Source organism: Camelina sativa, chromosome 19 (genome assembly GCF_030686135.1).
Source record: "Camelina sativa cultivar CO46 ecotype springtype chromosome 19, ASM3068613v1".
In the NCBI taxonomy this organism is placed as follows: domain Eukaryota; kingdom Viridiplantae; phylum Streptophyta; class Magnoliopsida; order Brassicales; family Brassicaceae; genus Camelina; species Camelina sativa.
In genome coordinates, this window is record NC_141898.1 from 24,074,741 (window position 1) to 24,094,101 (window position 19,361).

A 19,361-nucleotide genomic window follows, 5' to 3' on the forward strand; every position below is an offset into this window, starting at 1 on the left:
ATTCGTTCAAAGACTACGGAAACAAGAAACAGATGTTGAATAGTTGCTTTTATTAATCAAATATCGATCGCGAAGTACAAGAAATCAAGCGTAGTGAGTCAATCTATGAACTGAGTCGTGAGCCTTGTGGTTTCGTGAAGTATCTTGCTTTTCTATGTCTTTTTTAGTCGCTGGCCACTGTAGAATCAGTAGCGGTACATTAACTGAAGTGTCAGTTTTGAGTGCGGATCCAAGGTTAGCGAGTGCATCTGCTTGATTGTTCTCTTCTCTCGGAATTTGACTAATCTTGCAGCTACCAAACGCTTTGATAAGCTCCTTCACTACACTCAAGTATCTAGCCATACTAGAATCCTTGGCTTGGTAATCCCCTTGGGTTTGATTGACGACTAACTGCGAGTCGCTAAACACTTCTAAGTTTTGAGCTCCGAGTTCTCGAGCCAACGTTAGTCCTGCTATCAGTGCCTCATATTCTGCTTCATTGTTAGTAGCCCGGAAGTTGCATCTGACTGCTCTCGAAGCTGTATCGCCTGTTGGAGACATGAGAACTAGGCCGAGACCAGTTCCTCTAATGTTGCTAGAACCATCGACATAGAGCTTCCATTCCCCGTTTCTTGTCCCATCCAGAAGCGTTTTTACCTCTTCTATCACTTCTCGGACCATGCTTGGTGCAAATTCAGCAACAAAATCAGCTAATGCTTGCGATTTTATGGCTGTGGTCGGTCTATAAATGACGTCATACTCTCCAAGTTCGACTGCCCACTTAGCCAATCTCCCTGACACCTTTGGTTTGTGGAGCACCGCTTTTATAGGAGACGAAGTTACTAGCACGATAGGATGGGCTTGGAAGTAAGGACGCAGCTTCCTTGCCGCTGTTATCAATGCAAGCGCTAGTTTTTCCAGGTGGCTGTATCTTGTTTCGGCTTCTAAGAGAGACTTGCTCACATAGTACACCGGATATTGTTTGCTCCCTTCCTCGCGTACGAGGACTCCACTGACGGCATGTTCTGATACAACAAGATACAGTAACAACACTTCTCCATCTTTGGCCTTTGACAAAACTGGAGGTGTCGTGAGGTACTCCTTCAAATGCTTTAGTGCTTCCTCACACTTGTCGTCCCATATAAAGTCTTTTGGCTTCGGCTTTCTTAAGGCAGCAAAGAACGGGTGAGATCTATCAGAAAGTCTCGAGATAAATCTGCTGAGAGCAGCCATCCTTCCAGTGAGCTTCTGCACGTCTTTCACGTTTCTTGGAGGAGTAATGCCCTGGATTGCTCTGATTTGTTCTGGATTAGCTTCTATTCCTCGGAACGTGACAATGTACCCAAGGAACTTGCCTGAACTAACACCAAACGAACACTTTGAAGGGTTTAGCTTCATGTTGTATTTGCGCAGTGTAGTGAAGGCTTGATGTAGATGTACTATGTGGTCCTCTGCCACCAACGACTTTACCAGCATATCGTCGATATAAACCTCCATAGTTTGACCGATTTGGCTAGCAAACATCATGTTCACTAGTCTTTGGTAAGTGGAGCCAGCGTTCTTTAAACCGAACGGCATCACTTTGTAGCAGTATATGCCTCGTGTAGTCATGAATGTCGTCTTCTCTTGGTCGTCTGGAGGCATTAGAATCTGATTGTAGCCGCTAAAGGCATCCATGAAGCTCATCAGTTGGTGTCCAGCGGTAGCGTCTACGAGCTTGTCGATGTGAGGTAACGGGAATGGGTCTTTAGGACATGCCTTGTTTAGATCGGTGAAATCTATACAGACCCGCCACTTCCCGTTTTTCTTTCGAACGACCACCACATTGGCTAGCCAATCCGGATACTTCACTTCACGTATGAACCCAGCATCCAAGAGATTTTGGACCTCTTTGTTAATTATCGAGTTGCGTTCAGGTGCAAACTTCCTTCGTTTTTGCCTGACTGGTTGATGATCTGGATCTACTTCAAGTCGATGCATTATGACATCTGGATCAATTCCGGGCATGTCCGCGTGAGTCCAAGCAAAACAATCAGCGTTTGATCTAAGGAAATCGACAAGCCTCTTCCGTATATCGGTTGGGAGTTTCGAACCCACATTTACCCGTTTGTCGGGATGACCTTCGAGTAACGGCACCTCATCTAGTTGTTCCACCTCTGGTTCTTCGCCATGAGGTACCAGCGGTGGCTTCTGTAATTGCTATAATTGTTGACCCTTTCCCTTCAAGGTAGTTTGGTAGCATGAACGTGAGCTTTCTTGTTCACCTAATATCTCTTTCACTCCCCATGGGGTGGGAAACTTGATAGTTTGGTGTAGGGTTGATGGAATAGCACCCATGTCGTGAATCCAAGGGCGTCCCATGATAGCATTGTACGCCGAAGCACAATCCACTACCAAAAATTTTGTGTGTTTGTTAACTCCCTCAGCTGCAAAAAGAAATACCAGAGCTGTCAGGAACTCTCAAAATTGTGTCACGATGCAATGTCTTGCCATGGGATAAAATCGTCCCAAAACTACAAGATCACGATGTGGATCATGACATCGTTAACGAAAGGCAGCGAATGAATCAGCATGGAGCTAAACTAAAATGACTAAAAAATCAAGTGCGAGAAAACTTCTACGTCTAAAGGTATGCTTTGACTTAACAAATGTTTAGCTATTATATTTATGACTTATTAAAATAATACCATATGTCTATACAACTCTCTAAATTCTTACTACGAAAATAGAGAGTGGGGGCAAACTGTTGGGCATAATTTTAATCATATAAATTATAATAGATAAATTCTATTATAATTATGATATATTCCATTAATAATGGAGAATTATGTATTCTCTAGAAGACTATATTGATGTGGGCCGTAACAGCAAGCATTGAGTCAATACGGGCCGTAACGGCAAGCATTGAGTCAATACGGGCCGTAACTGGATCTTGACACCGACTGCGTTCCTTTGACGAAATGACATCATCAAGAGAATATTCAGAGTTGATCTCATCAAGAGAATATTGGAAAATAATTTTATCTTGTGAAGGGAATATTGGAAAACTACCTTATCTCATGAAGAGGTGGTTATACGAATCCAAGTCCTATGAGGATTAGGGTTGACAAGGTTTCTCTATAAAAAGGGAGAGCAAAAGCAAGATACTTCACGAAACCACAAGGCTCACGACTCAGTTCATAGATTGACTCACTGCGCTTGATTTCTTGTACTTCGCGATCGATATTTGATTAATAAAAGCAACTATTCAACATCTGTTTCTTGTTTCCGTAGTCTTTGAACGAATCGATTAATTTTGCTCAAAGAATTGGCAGAAGCTATCACAGATCGAGGCCGATAACGCTAGGCTACGGGAGGAGAACGCTTCGCTGGTGACAGAAGGGAGAGTTTTTACCGAAGCAAGCTCTAGATTTCGTGGCGTGCAAGTGAGTCAGATTCATAACCTTAACTCAACGCCTAGAACTAATAATCGAACACCCACAACGGAAGATGGACGGCTGGAAGCTCCTCGTGAGGAAGAGAACGGCGGAGGAAACCCTGACCTAAGGCAGGCGCATGAAAACCTTACCCGTGAAGAAAATTTGGATCAACAAGGAACTGTCAACACACAACATGTGACAGGAAACTGGAATGAACCATATGCCAAGTCAGCCGAAGCCGCTTACTTGGAAGCTATAATCACAAAAAGTCTCGGTGTAGTAGAAGCTATGATTGAACGACTACCAGGAGTAGCTCCACCGATCCGGAAAAACAACTTTCACTTGTATGCTGATACACCTTTCTCTGATGAAATTGCACTAACCGAGATGCCAAGGAAATTCAAGTTTCCAACCATGAAGATGTATGATGGAACATCCAACCCGGATAACCACATAGCACAATACAAGCAACAAATTTTCACGACAGCCATTCAAAGGGAATATCAAAAAGCTACCATGTGCAAAGGATTTGGCTCAAGCCTTACGGGGGCTACACTTTAATGGTTAATCAACTTGCCAAACGACTCAATAAATTCGTTTGCGCAATTGACAGATCTTTTTGTGGAGCAATTCACAAGTAGCAGGAATCTAGAGAAAACAACTGATGATCTTTACGAAATACGTCAAAAAAGAGACGAGTCGTTGCGTGCCTATGTGGGATGCTTCAACAAGGAGAAGGTGTCAATACCTAGTTGCAATATGTCAACTGCCATCTCGACATTCAAAAGAGGTTTACTACATGATGGTGACTTGTACAAAGAACTTACAAAATATCAATGCAGAACCATGGAAGATGTGCTCTCGCGGGCTTGGGCACAAATAAAATGGGAACAAAACACACAATATCGACATAGACACTCATCACAATTTGATTCTCGTGTAATAAGGAATGAAAGAACAACTCAACATGTTGAGTTTTACAAAAGACTCCGAAGCGAAAACACTTACAGCCTAAGCAATAGTGACAACACTCATCAAACTATGAACAAAACTGAAAGTGAGGAGCGCAAATTGACAACATGACAAATACGTCTACGACGTATCGATTTTTACGGCATGGTGATATCAGGTTGTATGGCATATTGCAGTTTACTTATAAAAATTAGGCAACTTTAATTTACTACCGTGTATTAAAGGCTTACTTTTGTTTTGCCTAAATTAAATTAGGGTTTTCTGTGTGTCACACAGCCAGCGACGAGAAAGAAGTTCGTTCCATTGGCGTTTAGGTACGTAGTTGTAAAATCCCACCACATCTATGGGTTTCTTAAGTTGTTTGTCTTTTTTGTGGGATATTATCCGCAACGATAAGCATCTATCAACTGTTATAGAAACCGAAGGTTGTCAGAGAATCGAAACTAGGATCTGTGATTTGCCGGACGATTTGCTCTTGCGGATCTTGTACTACGTCAAGACAAAAGATGCAGTCGCCACTTCAATATTGTCTAAACGATGGCGTTATGTCTGGACGATGCTGCCTAGGCTCGAGTTCAAAGACGATGGCAGCGAGAGCGTTGGGTGGTTTACTGAAAATTCATTGCAACTCCATAAGGCACCGAAACTATATAGTTTGTTTGTCGATGTCGAAGTCGGTCCACATGTTCCTGTTGATGTAAATGTTGTAAAGTTGGTTGAGAACGCAGTTAATAGAGGTTTGGAAGTGTTAGATTTAAAGCTCCTCTGGACCGCACAGCCCACAAGCTTTCCTAAGTGCCTTTACACATGCGACACGCTCGTTGATTTAGCTCTATCCAACGAGATTCTAGTGGATGTTTCCTCTCCGGCGTTCCTACCATCTCTCTTATATTTGAGACTTCACGACATGGTGTATAAAGACGACGAATCTCTTGTTAGGCTTTTATCAAGTTCCCCTGTTCTCAAGTGGTTGTCGGTGAGTCGACATGAGGATGACAACTTGACAGACTTTACGGTGAAAGTTTCTTCCTTAGAAACATTATTCTATACGACTAATTGGCGGAAGAATGATTTTCAAGTTGATGAGGTAGAGGAGGATCAAGCAGTGGATGATGATTATCTCATTCTTCGATCGTTGGTAATAGACTCCCCCGCATTAAAAAAGTTGTCCCTCAACCATGCTTGGGAAGAATATCTCTTGCTATATAATATGCCTTGCCTTGAGGTTGCATCTTTCAGCGATGTTCATAACCCCGATGACAAGTTTCTGCAAACACTTTCTTTTCTCATACATCTAGACTTCATGTTGGAAAATAATTTTATCTTGTGAAGGGAATATTGGAAAACTACCTTATCTCATGAAGAGGTGGTTACACGAATCCAAGTCCTATGAGGATTAGGGTTGACAAGGTTTCTCTATAAAAAGGGAGCTATGTCTTTATGATATGACACAAAATCGAGAGCAAAAGCAAGATACTTCACGAAACCACAAGACGCACAACTTAGTTCATAGATTTACTCGCTGCGCTTGATTTCTTGTACTTTGCGATCGATATTTGATTAATAAAAATACTATTCGACTATTTCTATCTCGTTTTCCGTAGACTCTAAAAAAATCGATTATTTTTGCCCAAACAATTGGCGCTAGAAGGAGGGGTAGAGTAAACTACGTGAGATGACGAGAAACGGAGGTGATACTGCAAACATCGATGCGAATGTCGCTGCTCAGCTTGAAACCTTGACTACTAAGCTGAAAAAGACAGTGCAGAAGCTATCACAGATCAAGGCCGATAACGCTAGGCTACGGGAGGAGAACGCTTCGCTGGTGACAGCAGGGAGAGTTTTTACCGAAGCAAGCTCTAGATTTCGTGGCGTGCAAGTGAGTCAGATTCATAACCTTAACTCAACGCCTAGAACTAATAATCGAACACCCACAACGGAAGATGGACGGCTGGAAGCTCCTCGTGAGGAAGAGAACGGCGGAGGAAACCCTGACCTAAGGCAGGCGCATGAAAACCTTACCCGTGAAGAAAATTTGGATCAACAAGGAACTGTCAACACACAACATGTGACAGGAAACTGGAATGAACCATATGCCAAGTCAGCCGAAGCCGCTTACTTGGAAGCTATAATCACAAAAAGTCTCGGTGTCGTAGAAGCTATGATTGAACGAGTACCAGGAGTGGCTCCACCGATCCGGAAAAACAACTTTCACTTGTATGCTGATACACCTTTCTCTGATGAAATTGCACTAACCGAGATGCCAAGGAAATTCAAGTTTCCAACCATGAAGATGTATGATGGAACATCCAACCCGGATAACCACATAGCACAATACAAGCAACAAATTTTCACGACAGCCATTCAAAGGGAATATCAAAAAGCTACCATGTGCAAAGGATTTGGCTCAAGCCTTACAGAGGCTACACTTTAATGGTTAATCAACTTGCCAAACGACTCAATAAATTCGTTTGCGCAATTGACAGATCTTTTTGTGGAGCAATTCGCAAGTAGCAGGAATCTAGAGAAAACAACTGATGATCTTTACGAAATACGTCAAAAAAGAGACGAGTCGTTGCGTGCCTATGTGGGATGCTTCAACAAGGAGAAGGTGTCAATACCTAGTTGCAATATGTCAACTGCCATCTCGACATTCAAAAGAGGTTTACTACATGATGGTGACTTGTACAAAGAACTTACAAAATATCAATGCAGAACCATGGAAGATGTGCTCTCGCGGGCTTGGGCACAAATAAAATGGGAACAAAACACACAATATCGACATAGACACTCATCACAATTTGATTCTCGTGTAATAAGGAATGAAAGAACAACTCAACATGTTGAGTTTTACAAAAGACTCCGAAGCGAAAACACTTACAGCCTAAGCAATAGTGACAACACTCATCAAACTATGAACAAAACTGAAAGTGAGGAGCGCAAATTGACAACATGACAAATACGTCTACGACGTATCGATTTTTACGGCATGGTGATATCAGGTTGTATGGCATATTGCAGTTTACTTATAAAAATTAGGCAACTTTAATTTACTACCGTGTATTAAAGGCTTACTTTTGTTTTGCCTAAATTAAATTAGGGTTTTCTGTGTGTCACACAGCCAGCGACGAGAAAGAAGTTCGTTCCATTGGCGTTTAGGTACGTAGTTGTAAAATCCCACCACATCTATGGGTTTCTTAAGTTGTTTGTCTTTTTTGTGGGATATTATCCGCAACGATAAGCATCTATCAACTGTTATAGAAACCGAAGGTTGTCAGAGAATCAAAACTAGGATCTGTGATTTGCCGGACGATTTGCTCTTGCGGATCTTGTACTACGTCAAGACAAAAGATGCAGTCGCCACTTCAATATTGTCTAAACGATGGCGTTATGTCTGGACGATGCTGCCTAGGCTCGAGTTCAAAGACGATGGCAGCGAGAGATATAAGGACAAAATCCTAATATAAGGCAAACTCGCGAGAACCTTGTCCGAGAAGACAACACGGATCAACAACGAACCGTTAACATACCGCACGTTACAGGAGTCGAACATGAACCACACACCATGTCAGCTGAAGCCGCCTACTTGGAAGCTATGCTTACAAAGCGTTTGGGTGCAGTAGAAGCCATGATCGGACGACTGCCAGGAGTGGCTCCACCAATTCGAAAAAGCAACTTGCACTCGTATGCTGATACACCTTTTTCTGATGAAATTGCACTCACGGAGATGCCGAGAAAATTCACGTTACCAACAATGAAGATGTATGATGGAACAGCCGACCCCGATGACCATATAGCACAATACAAGCAACGAATGTTCACGACGGCCATCCAAAAAGAGTGCAGGGAAGCTACTATGTGCAAGGGTTTTGGCTCAAGCCTAACGGGCGCAGCACTTCAGTGGTTTATCAACCTGCCAAACGGCTCGATCAACTCGTTTGCATCATTGACAGATCTCTTCATTGAGCAATTCGCAAGCAGCAGGAACCTGGAGTAGACAGCGGATGACCTTTACGAGGTACGACAAAAGAGAGACGAGTCGTTGCGTGCCTATGTGGGATGCTTCAACAAGGAAAAAGTATCGATACCCAGTTGCAACACGTCAACCGCCATCTCCGCATTTAAAAGAGGCTTGCTTCCAGACGGTGACTTGTACAAGGAGCTTACGAAGTATCAGTGCAGAACGATGGAAGACGTGCTTTCACGCGCATGGGCGCAGATAAAGTGGGAGGAAGACTCGGCTTATCGCCAGCGACGTTCACCACGATCTGATTCACGTGTGGTGAGAAACGAGAGGTCGAGTAGAGACGAAAAACCTTACCAAAGACCTAAGGACGAGAACACAAAGAGTGGAAGAAAGAACACGCATCGACCATTGAGTGGAGCAGACGACGTCAAACCTAGATCATCAACATGGCCAGATATCAGTAACCTTTCAATCTCGCACGCACATTTAGTCGGTGTACTGAAGGAGATGGGTGAAAACGTGAGATGGCCTCCAAAGATGAAGGCACCTGACAACAAGCGTAACACCTCAAGGTGGTGTGAGTTCCATAATGATCACGGCCACATGACAGAAGATTGCAGCTCATTGAGGATGGAAGTGAATGAGCTGTTGAAAAAAGGATATTTGAGAGAATACTTATCTGACAAAACCCGCAACCGCCTGGAAGGCGAAAACAATAAACAAAAAGCAATTACCGATGGTCCGGCTTCACCCCCAAAACATGATCGAGTCATTAACGTTATCTCTGGAGGATCAGAGATAAGTGGAATAACTCACTCAGCTGCAAAAAGAAATACCAGAGCTGTCAGGAACTCTCAAAATAAAGGACACGCTACACAAGGCGACACACCGTCATACACCATAACTTTTACGACTGATAAAAGCAGCGTACCAACTCTGCATCACGATGCGTTAGTCGTACAACTGACAGTGGCTAACTCTTTGATGAAGAGAATATTAATCAACAATGGAAGCTCAACAAACATCCTTTATATGCAAGCATACAAAGATTTGGGTCTTGATAAAGGAGGATTGACACGAAAATCTATCCCTTTAGTAGGGTTCAGCGGTGAGGTCAAACAGAGTATTGGTGAAGTGACACTTCCGGTATATGCTGAGGGAGTTAACAGACACACAAAATTTTTGGTAGTGGATTGTGCTTCGGCGTACAATGCTATCATGGGACGCCCTTAGATTCACGACATGGGTGCTATTCCATCAACCCTACACCAAACTATCAAGTTTCCCACCCCATGGGGAGTGAAAGAGATATTAGGTGAACAAGAAAGCTCACGTTCATGCTACCAAACTACCTTGAAGGGAAAGGGTCAACAATTATAGCAATTACAGAAGCCACCGCTGGTACCTCATGGCGAAGAACCAGAGGTGGAACAACTAGATGAGGTGTCGTTACTCGAAGGTCATCCCGACAAACAGGTAAATGTGGGTTCGAAACTCCCAACCGATATACGGAAGAGGCTTGTCGATTTCCTTAGATCAAACGCTGACTGTTTTGCTTGGACTCACGCAGACATGCCCGGAATTGATCCAGATGTCATAATGCATCGACTTGAAGTAGATCCAGATCATCAACCAGTCAGGCAAAAACGAAGGAAGTTTGCACCTGAATGCGACTCGATAATTAACAAAGAGGTCCAAAATCTCTTGGATGCTGGGTTCATACGTGAAGTGAAGTATCCGGATTGACTAGCCAATGTGGTGGTCGTTCGAAAGAAAAACGGGAAGTGGCGGGTCTGTATAGATTTCACCGATCTAAACAAGGCATGTCCTAAAGACCCATTCCCGTTACCTCACATCGACAAGCTCGTAGACGCTACCGCTGGACACCAACTGATGAGCTTCATGGATGCCTTTAGCGGCTACAATCAGATTCTAATGCATCCAGACGACCAAGAGAAGACGGCATTCATGACTACACGAGGCATATACTGCTACAAAGTGATGCCGTTCGGTTTAAAGAACGCTGGCTCCACTTACCAAAGACTAGTGAACATGATGTTTGCTAGCCAAATCGGTCAAACTATGGAGGTTTATATCGACGATATGCTGGTAAAGTCGTTGGTGGCAGAGGACCACATAGTACATCTACATCAAGCCTTCACTACACTGCGCAAATACAACATGAAGCTAAACCCTTCAAAGTGTTCGTTTGGTGTTAGTTCAGGCAAGTTCCTTGGGTACATTGTCACGTTCCGAGGAATAGAAGCTAATCCAGACCAAATCAGAGCAATCCAGGGCATTACTCCTCCAAGAAACGTGAAAAACGTGCAGAAGCTCACTGGAAGGATGGCTGCTCTCAGCAGATTTATCTCGAGACTTTCTGATAGATCTCACCCGTTCTTTGCTATCTTAAGAAAGCCGAAGCCAAAAGACTTTATATGGGATGACAAGTGTGAGGAAGCACTAAAGCATTTGAAGGAGTACCTCACGACACCTCCAGTTTTGTCAAAGGCCAAAGATGGAGAAGTGTTGTTACTGTATCTTGCTGTATCAGAACATGCCGTCAGTGGAGTCCTCGTACGCGAGGAAGGAAGCAAACAATATCCGGTGTACTATGTGAGCAAGTCTCTCTTAGAAGCCGAAACAAGATACAGCCACCTGGAAAAACTAGCGCTTGCATTGATAACAGCGGCAAGGAAGCTGCGTCCTTACTTCCAAGCCCATCCTATCGTGCTAGTAACTTCGTCTCCTATAAAAGCGGTGCTCCACAAACCAGAGGTGTCAGGGAGATTGGCTAAGTGGGCAGTCGAACTTGGAGAGTATGACGTTATTTATAGACCGACCACAGCCATAAAATCGCAAGCATTAGCTGATTTTGTTGCTGAATTCGCACCAAGCATGGTCCGAGAAGTGATAGAAGAGGTAAAAACGCTTCTGGATGGGACAAGAAACGGGGAATGGAAGCTCTATGTCGATGGTTCTAGCAACATTAGAGGAACTGGTCTTGGCCTAGTTCTCATGTCTCCAACAGGCGATACAGCTTAGAGAGCAGTCAGATGCAACTTCCGGGCTACTAACAATGAAGCAGAATATGAGGCACTGATAGCAGGACTAACGTTGGCTCGAGAACTCGGAGCTCAAAACTTAGAAGTGTTTAGCGACTCGCAGTTAGTCGTCAATCAAACCCAAGGGGATTACCAAGCCAAGGATTCTAGTATGGCTAGATACTTGAGTGTAGTGAAGGAGCTTATCAAAGCGTTTGGTAGCTGCAAGATTAGTCAAATTCCGAGAGAAGAGAACAATCATGCAGATGCACTCGCTAACCTTGGATCCGCACTCAAAACTGACACTTCAGTTAATGTACCGCTACTGATTCTACAGTGGCCAGCGACTAAAAAACACACAGAAAAGCAAGAATCTTGCGTCGTGACGACAAGCGAAACATCGAGTTAGATGACGTCAATACTCAACTATCTTCGAGACGGCGTGTTGCCACTGGATCGCGCTGAATGTAGAAAGATCAAGCAGCAAGCTGCACGATATATTCTCAATGGAGGACAATTATATCGTAGATCATTCTCTGGACCTTATTTGAAGTGTATTACGGCGAGTGAAGCTCAATTAGTCTTGGCCGAACTACATTTAGGAGAATGTGGAAATCACTCTGGCGCGCGAAATCTAGTGCTAAGAGCCAAGATGGTCGGATACTACTGGACGACGATGAACGAGGATGCTGTATGATTCGTTCGTCACTGTGACAAATGTCAAAGGTTTGCAAATGTCTCAAGACTGCCACCAGAAAATTTAAAGACAATCAGTTCTCCATGGCCATTCATGAAGTGGGGCATGGATATAGTCGGAAAATTACCAACAGCGCCAGCTCAGAAAGTTTTCCTACTGGCTGTGACTGACTACTTTACAAAGTGGGTGGAAGCAGAGGCGTTCAGCCAAGTCAGAGCGCAAGAAGTCAGTAGCTTTCTATGGAAGAATGTTATATGCAAATTCGGGGTACCTCATGAGATTGTCACTGACAACGGACCCCAATTTGCATGTAACAAGTTTAAAGATTTCTGCGATGATTGGGGCATAAAATTAAGCTTCGCAACACCAAGGCACCCGCAGTCTAATGGTCAAGCAGAATCGTCAAACAAAACAATTGTCAAACTACTGAAGAAACGCCTAGAGAAGTCTAAAGGAAATTGGGTAGAAGAGCTTCCAGGCGTGTTGTGGGCTTATCGTACCACTACTAAATCATCGACCGGTGAAACACCGTTTTCACTCGTGTATGGAATGGAAGCGGTAATACCCTGTGAAGTAGGCGTAAAAACGGCACGAACCGAAGACCCTAACTTGCAGGAGAACGAGAAGTTGATGTGTCTCGAACTTGATCTACTAGACGAGAAACGAGAGACAGCGAAAATAACCAATTGGTGCTATCAACAGGAAGTGGCTAGGAGCTACAACAAAAATGTGCGCACACGGACGTTTCAGGTAGGAGACTGGGTCTTGCGACGTACTTTTCAAAATACAATGGAACAAGGAGCTGGGAAACTCGGTCCCATTTGGGAAGGTCCTTACAAGTCATCGAAGTTCGTGGGTCAGGAGCCTATAAGCTGCAAAACCATGAAGGAAAAAATCTTCCTAACAGCTGGAATGCCCTGCATCTGAAGAAATACTACTTTTAGTGCTTTTGTTTTTTGGTTTTTCACCATTTATTTTTGGTGTTCTTTGATTTTCCCGAGGATTTTCACTACATGTCTCAAGTTATAGACAATGGTTTTAATAAAACTTGATTTTTCGTCTACGTGACATATTTGAGAGCATAGGACACGTCCATGTGATTGTTTAACGTATTGAAACCGTTGATCCATGAACACATGAACAATAGGCTCTCTACAAAAGATCAAGCAGCAAGCTGCACGACATATTTATTTTTGGTGTAGTCATCTAAACGCGAAACACTCGCTGCAATTACATATTAACGAGACATCATTGTAGGAATTTAACAAATTCAGCGTCCACCTAATGGTTGGGTACGAGGTGATATACTTGACAGCAAAATACTTGCTTACAAAGAGAAATAACTTGATACTACATTAGGGAATACCATCATGATGCGAAGCATTTTTACAATGTAAAACATGCACAACGTTGTCGCACTCAAAATCTTCATAACGTAGAAAACACCTTCACGTTGTAGAAGACACCTTCACGTTGTTGAAAACATCTTCACAACATAGAAAACATCTTCACGTTGTAGAATACATCTTCACAACGTAGAAAACACCTTCACGTTGTAGAAAACATCTTCACAACGTAGAAAACATCTTCACGTTGTAGAATGCATCTTCACAACGTAGAAAACACCTTCACGTTGTAGAAAACATCTTCACAACGTAGAAAACATCTTCACGTTGTAGAACACATCTTCACAACGTAGAAAACACCTTCACGTTGTAGAAAACATCTTCACAACGTAGAAAACATCTTCACGTTGTAGAATGCATCTTCACAACGTAGAAAACATCTTCACTAAGTAAAAAAAAAAAAAAAAAAAAAAAAAAGGAATTGTCGACAAACGTAATTCAACGTTGGTGTGAAATTCACGAAGGTCACAATAGAAATATGGATCATCGATAATAAGGTGAAACATTAATATAGCAAAAAATACAGAGATGGCAGCAAGCACTAACACCTAGTGGGATCTACGGGATGCAACAATCGTCCACTACATATGTTTACAATACTAGAAGATAATCTCCTACTCAACATGATTATAGCGGTGTTCATACGCTGTTAAATTACCGTAAAGCCAGAGTACAACAATACTCGGAAACTTTCCACAAAACATAAAACTCATAAACGAGTAGAGGTAGAGCTGGTCATGGGGGAGTGGGATCAGAAGTGCCCTGGCCGGAGTTAGCCCGCTCCTGCGCTTGGATCGAAGCAAGGGATTCTTCGAATATAGGAGGAGGCATTCCTTTAAACAGTGCTTGGCTCCGCATCACGGTGCGGTACTGTTCCTCCACTTCATCCAGTTTCCATTTTTTGTGCTCTCCCAACAAGCATTCCCGCAAGGCTTCCCATCGAGCTATGATAGCTGCTCCATTCAAGAAAAACTCAAGCTCATTCTTCAAAACGTCAACTCGTTTCCTGAGGACCGTGATCTCTTGCTGAAGCAGTTCCTTTTCCTTCAGTAAATCCAAACCTGAAGCCTGAAGATCGAGTATGGTCTGATCAAGTTCTTGCACTTTCGCTTCAAGACTAGAAATTTCATTGCTTTTCGCAGCAATGGTCTTGTGAGCAAAATCGGTTCTTGACTTCTCATTGTCCAGCTCACGCCTCAGATTCTCATTGATTTGGTGTTCAGAAGATAACTTCTTATCGACGAGATGGAAAGAAGACATTGCCTGGGTCCACAAAAAAGAGAAGAAACAAAACACGTAGTGAGTAGCATTACAAGTCAAAAGCTAAAGCAAAATTGCAAGTTCTGTTATAAACACTTGTTGAAAAGAAGCATGTGTAAAAGAAGGGAAACGTTTGGAGAACTTTGCTGCAATGGCAAAACATGTCAGTAATGAGTATACCTTGAGGAGATCAGTATAGACGCTATCAATGGTGGAGTTGGTCCCAATGTCGACCAGAGATTCAAAGTTATGAGTGAGAATCTTGCATCTCAATTCCTCGGCAGCCATAGAAGTAGTGGAGCTGGAGACTAACTCAGAGGAAGGAGATAGGACCGCAACAGTCTGAACAGTCCTAAGCCGCCTCGCCTCTGACGAATTTGTGGTGTCGTCACGAGTCTTACGCTTGTGCGTGGAAAGATCACCCAGAAACTGCACTTCATCTCCGGATGAGGAGGGATTAGCCTCTGCTAATTTCCCAGAAGCAGCCATGAACTTTGCAAAAGCATCTGATGTGGAGCTCCGCTGACCATGGGACATGTTGAAACCTGCAGAGAAGAAGCAACATGATACGTTAAGAAACGGGTGTGTCTACAAGCTCACATGGCAAGGGAGACATAAACTGGAAAAAGAAAATGAAGTCAAGTGATGCTTTCTAACCCCAGATAGAACTGTTCTCTAAAGCAAACTTGCTGGTAAGAAACTCCACAGAACGATAAAGCAACGGATGTTTTACCACTTCAAGAGCTCCATCCCTAAATGCTAGATTTGCTTTGGAACTGACACCTGCAACAAACCAAGAAGTAGGGAAACCCGGATTATCACCCACTTTCATAAAGACATATCTTTCTCGCCATCCTTCTTCAAGCGTTCTCCTGGAATGTCCCTCAAAGTCAACAGCTAAAGGTGGATGATTCCTCGTATGTAGAGAGTATCTTCCAGGTCGGTGTCAATTTTCAAAAGGAAATACGCGCACAAGACCTCTTCTACTCCTATGGTAATGGACTCCAACTCCCCAAAAGTTTGAATGGCGGTCAGCAATCTCCAGGCTGATGGGTAGAGCTGGCCAGGAGAAATTGCAAAGCGCTTAGCCACTTTTGCAATAAGGGATGGAATCACCTCCCGCAAGCCTGCCGCAAAATACAGCTCGTAAACAACGACCTCACCATGCTTTGCATCCGCTGCTCGTTCTGAGGGAAGAGGAAGCCTCAAGTTCACAGACGATGGTAAGTTGTAAGTCGTCTTCAGCTTAAGAACGTCATCCTCTTTGAAGACTGAAGGTGGGTTGTTCTGCAAGAGCTTCACCTCTAATGACACATTTCTAAGAGACATGCTAGAATCCACACTCGAACTCGACCTACGATGCACTTTCACTCTGTCACCAACGGAGGATAAGCCAGCTACAATGTCACGGTAGTCACCCATTCACGGTGAACAGTCACCTTAGAAACTGGCTACGGCCGGGTACCCATAGGGAAGTTATAGAGAGGGATTGAGAGTTTACCTGAAGATTGTCAAGGGGAAAGAGACTATGAGGAAAACTGAAACCGATTGCCACTGGGGAAGGTGAAATGATAAATCAGAAAAAATAATCAATGGTCTACACAAATGGAAGGAATAGAAAATTCTTGTTAAGGAGCAGGAAAAATCGACTTACCCAAGATTATTCAAGAAAATAGTCAATGGGATCTGAGAAAAGTTTCTTCGAGCAACAAAAAAACACAGCCGCAAATGGCTTAGGGTTCACAAACAGTGGCAAGTGAGAAAGACGACAGCAAAAAGAAATGGGTCTATAGTGCTGCTTATGGGCCAGTGTTATCTCGTAATGGGCCACAAGATAAAGCGAGAGTACAAGTCCATTTGCGTTAAGAAGTCTACGCCAGACTCAAGGTAATGTGTCATATGCTTTGGTAAATTATTATTTATACCTATGGATTTATTAAAATAATATCATCTGTCTACACTACTCTCTAAATTCTTATTAAAAAAAAGAGAATGGGGGGCAAACTGTTGGGCATAATTTTGATCATAAAAATTATAATAGATAAATTCTATTATAATTGTGATATATTCTATAAATAATGGAGAATTATGTATTCTCTAGAAGACTATATTGATATGGGCCGTAACGGCAAGCATTGAGTCAATACGGGCCGTAACTGGACCTTGACACCGACTGCGTTCCTTTGACGAAATGACATCATCAAGAGAATATTCGAAGTTGATCTCATCAAGAGAATATTCGAAGTTGATCTCATCAGGGAATATTGGAAAACGACCTTATCTCATAAAGAGGCGGTTACACGAATCCAAGTCCTATAAGGATTAGGGTTGACAAGGTTTCTCTATAAAAAGGGGAGCTACGTCTTCATGATACGACACAAAAGGGAGAGCAAAAGCAAGATACTTCACGAAACCACAAGGCTCACGACTCAGTTCATAGATTGACTCACTGCGCTTGATTTCTTGTACTTCGCGATCGATATTTGATTAATAAAAGCAACTATTCAACATCTGTTTCTTGTTTCCGTAGTCTTTGAACGAATCGATTAATTTTGCTCAAACAATCCTTTAGCTGCAAGTTCACAAACGTACATATATTATATAGCATACTAATCACAGAAGCAAACATGCAAACCATAACAGTTGGACAAAACTCAACCGACGGCGACTTTTAAGGGTGGTGTAAGCACAACAAAATGTCACCAAACCCGGCCTATCAAAGTGGTTCCTGGGCTACCACAGGGAGTGAGTCTCACACGTTCCAGGGTTCGAAGAATGATTGTGTTGTGGTACCTTGACCTTGCGATTGCTTGTCTAGCAAGCAAGTATACATGGATTCACCAAATTAAGGTAATCTAAATTACCTCCTCTTAAAAAAAGAATTCTTAAACTGAATCATGCAGCAAACCTTCTAAATAACACAGAGGGGCTCAAATATATTTCGTCTCCCCATATTTGTAGTCTCGATATTTTCTTGCCATCATGTTTCGAAGAAGATTGTCCCGAGTGGCTATGAATTCGATCTAGTGGAGCTTTCTCATGGAAGAAGAAGGGGTAATCATCAACACAATGGTAGTGTCAGAACGGGTTTGGGTGATGCACCTCCTCGACAGAAGGTTGGTCTTGTTAGGAGGTTTCGTTCCTTGGTTTAACCATATATATTTGTTCTCTAATGTTAAGCATTTTTACGATAATCTTAGTCTTTTCTCTCCAAAAGCTTATAGTATACATATCAATTTGCAAATTTTCATCACAACTTTTGACTATCGTTGAGCTTTTTATTTTGTGCTCTTGATGAATATCTTTGTTCATATGAAAAAGGTAATTCTAGGCATATGAGCGTAACTGTTTTTGGTAGGCTTGTTCTCGTAATCTTTAACGAACAGTAATTAAACCTAGGATTGATCAGTTGTATACTTGTATGTTTATGTTCTAAAAATCTTTAGCAAACTGTTGTAAACCGGGTAATTGAGTTGTGCGTTTAAGTAATTATTAAATTGAGATTAGGTAACCAATTCTTATCCATCAAAGTGGTAGTGACTCGGCATGTTCTAAGGGTCTCTCACCAGGGATCGAGTAACGATATTGGTACCCCGGGAGTTTTGATCGGTCCGGGTAGTCGTCTATCACAGAGAAGCATGCCTCTTTGATGGTAGCCGAATTAAGGTAATCTAAATTACCTCTTTTTAATTCAAATTAGGGTAAGAAATGCATCATGGAGACGTACGTGCAGAACTAGGACCAGCTGTATAATCTTTCAGCTGCAACTTGATATAAGTCTAAAAAATATCTTAATTCTTCATCAAAGTACATAGATTAAAGCTCAATGGAAAGCGACTTTAAAGAACGGAGTAGTCACAACCGTGACTTATTCAACCTTCCATCAAGTCTCACCTCCCTTTATTGCAAACGTACCAAAATCTTCCCATCTAGAGTTGGTTTGTTTCTCTTTACTTTATTATTTGGAGTTTTTGTCTAGTGTTTTGTACGTAGTCCCAAGGATTACTTTTTTTTTTTTTTTTTTAAATAAAGATACAAGGCTTCTAGGCTCAAAAAAGGTAGCAAAACAAGGTCTTATTGACCTAGTCCCAAAGATTACATATGATAATACTATTTGTCTTGTTTGAACAAAAAAAAAAAGATAATAATATTTGTCTTTTGTGCATTGCAAAATTTTATCACATCAATTTTTACTATTGCTTGAGCTTTTTAATTATCTGGCTGAATCTTGTTTATACAAAATTAAAGTATTAAAATAACTAAACAAAAAAAACCCTTGCACATGAGCGTAACAATTTTCTGGTTACGGAAATGTTTACCGGACCGTATTTGACCGGGAATTAAGTTGTGGTATTATAACAATAAGAAGTTATTAAAGAGAGAAAGGGTCACCAATTCTCTGCCAGCAAAGTGGTGATGACTCAGCATGATATTGGAGTCCCACCATGGTTCGAGTAACTATATTGGTATCCCCGAAATGAGATGGTTAAATGTATCCCTCTCTCTTGCTTCGACCGAGCGCCGGTGGAAGTCCAGTGACCCTCGTTGGAAGCATGAAAGGCAGGGTTGGTTTCAACTCTGTCTTTGAACCGGGGAAGTCTACCACAGAGAATCATG

At 42.3% G+C, this 19,361-nt stretch overlaps 1 protein-coding gene and 2 pseudogenes across 4 annotated transcripts; 2 read left to right on the forward strand and 1 right to left on the reverse strand.

The window, feature by feature from the left end:
• Positions 1-4,713: 4,713 nt before the first annotated feature.
• On the forward strand, positions 4,714-5,700 carry LOC147920939 (putative F-box/FBD/LRR-repeat protein At1g22000 pseudogene; annotated as a pseudogene).
• Positions 5,701-7,935: 2,235 nt separating this feature from the next.
• Positions 7,936-9,570, forward strand: LOC147920940 (uncharacterized; annotated as a pseudogene).
• A 4,377-nt stretch (positions 9,571-13,947) lies between these two features.
• Positions 13,948-16,517, reverse strand: LOC147920941 (uncharacterized). 4 transcript variants are annotated; one of them, XM_087502581.1, is made up of 5 exons: positions 16,399-16,517; positions 16,246-16,298; positions 15,402-15,527; positions 14,925-15,289; positions 13,948-14,747 (listed from the first exon to the last, which is right to left on the reverse strand). In XM_087502581.1, exons 4-5 carry the CDS (start codon positions 15,279-15,281, stop codon positions 14,220-14,222), a joined length of 885 nt encoding a protein of 294 aa, XP_087358707.1. In that variant the 5' UTR covers positions 15,282-15,289; positions 15,402-15,527; positions 16,246-16,298; positions 16,399-16,517; the 3' UTR covers positions 13,948-14,219. The 4 variants fall into 4 exon arrangements, with proteins under 4 accessions (XP_087358707.1, XP_087358706.1, XP_010489498.2 ...); XM_087502580.1 differs by having other exon boundaries at positions 15,402-16,098; positions 16,399-16,511; XM_010491196.2 differs by having other exon boundaries at positions 15,402-16,141; positions 16,399-16,511.
• Between the last annotated feature and the right edge of the window lie 2,844 nt (positions 16,518-19,361).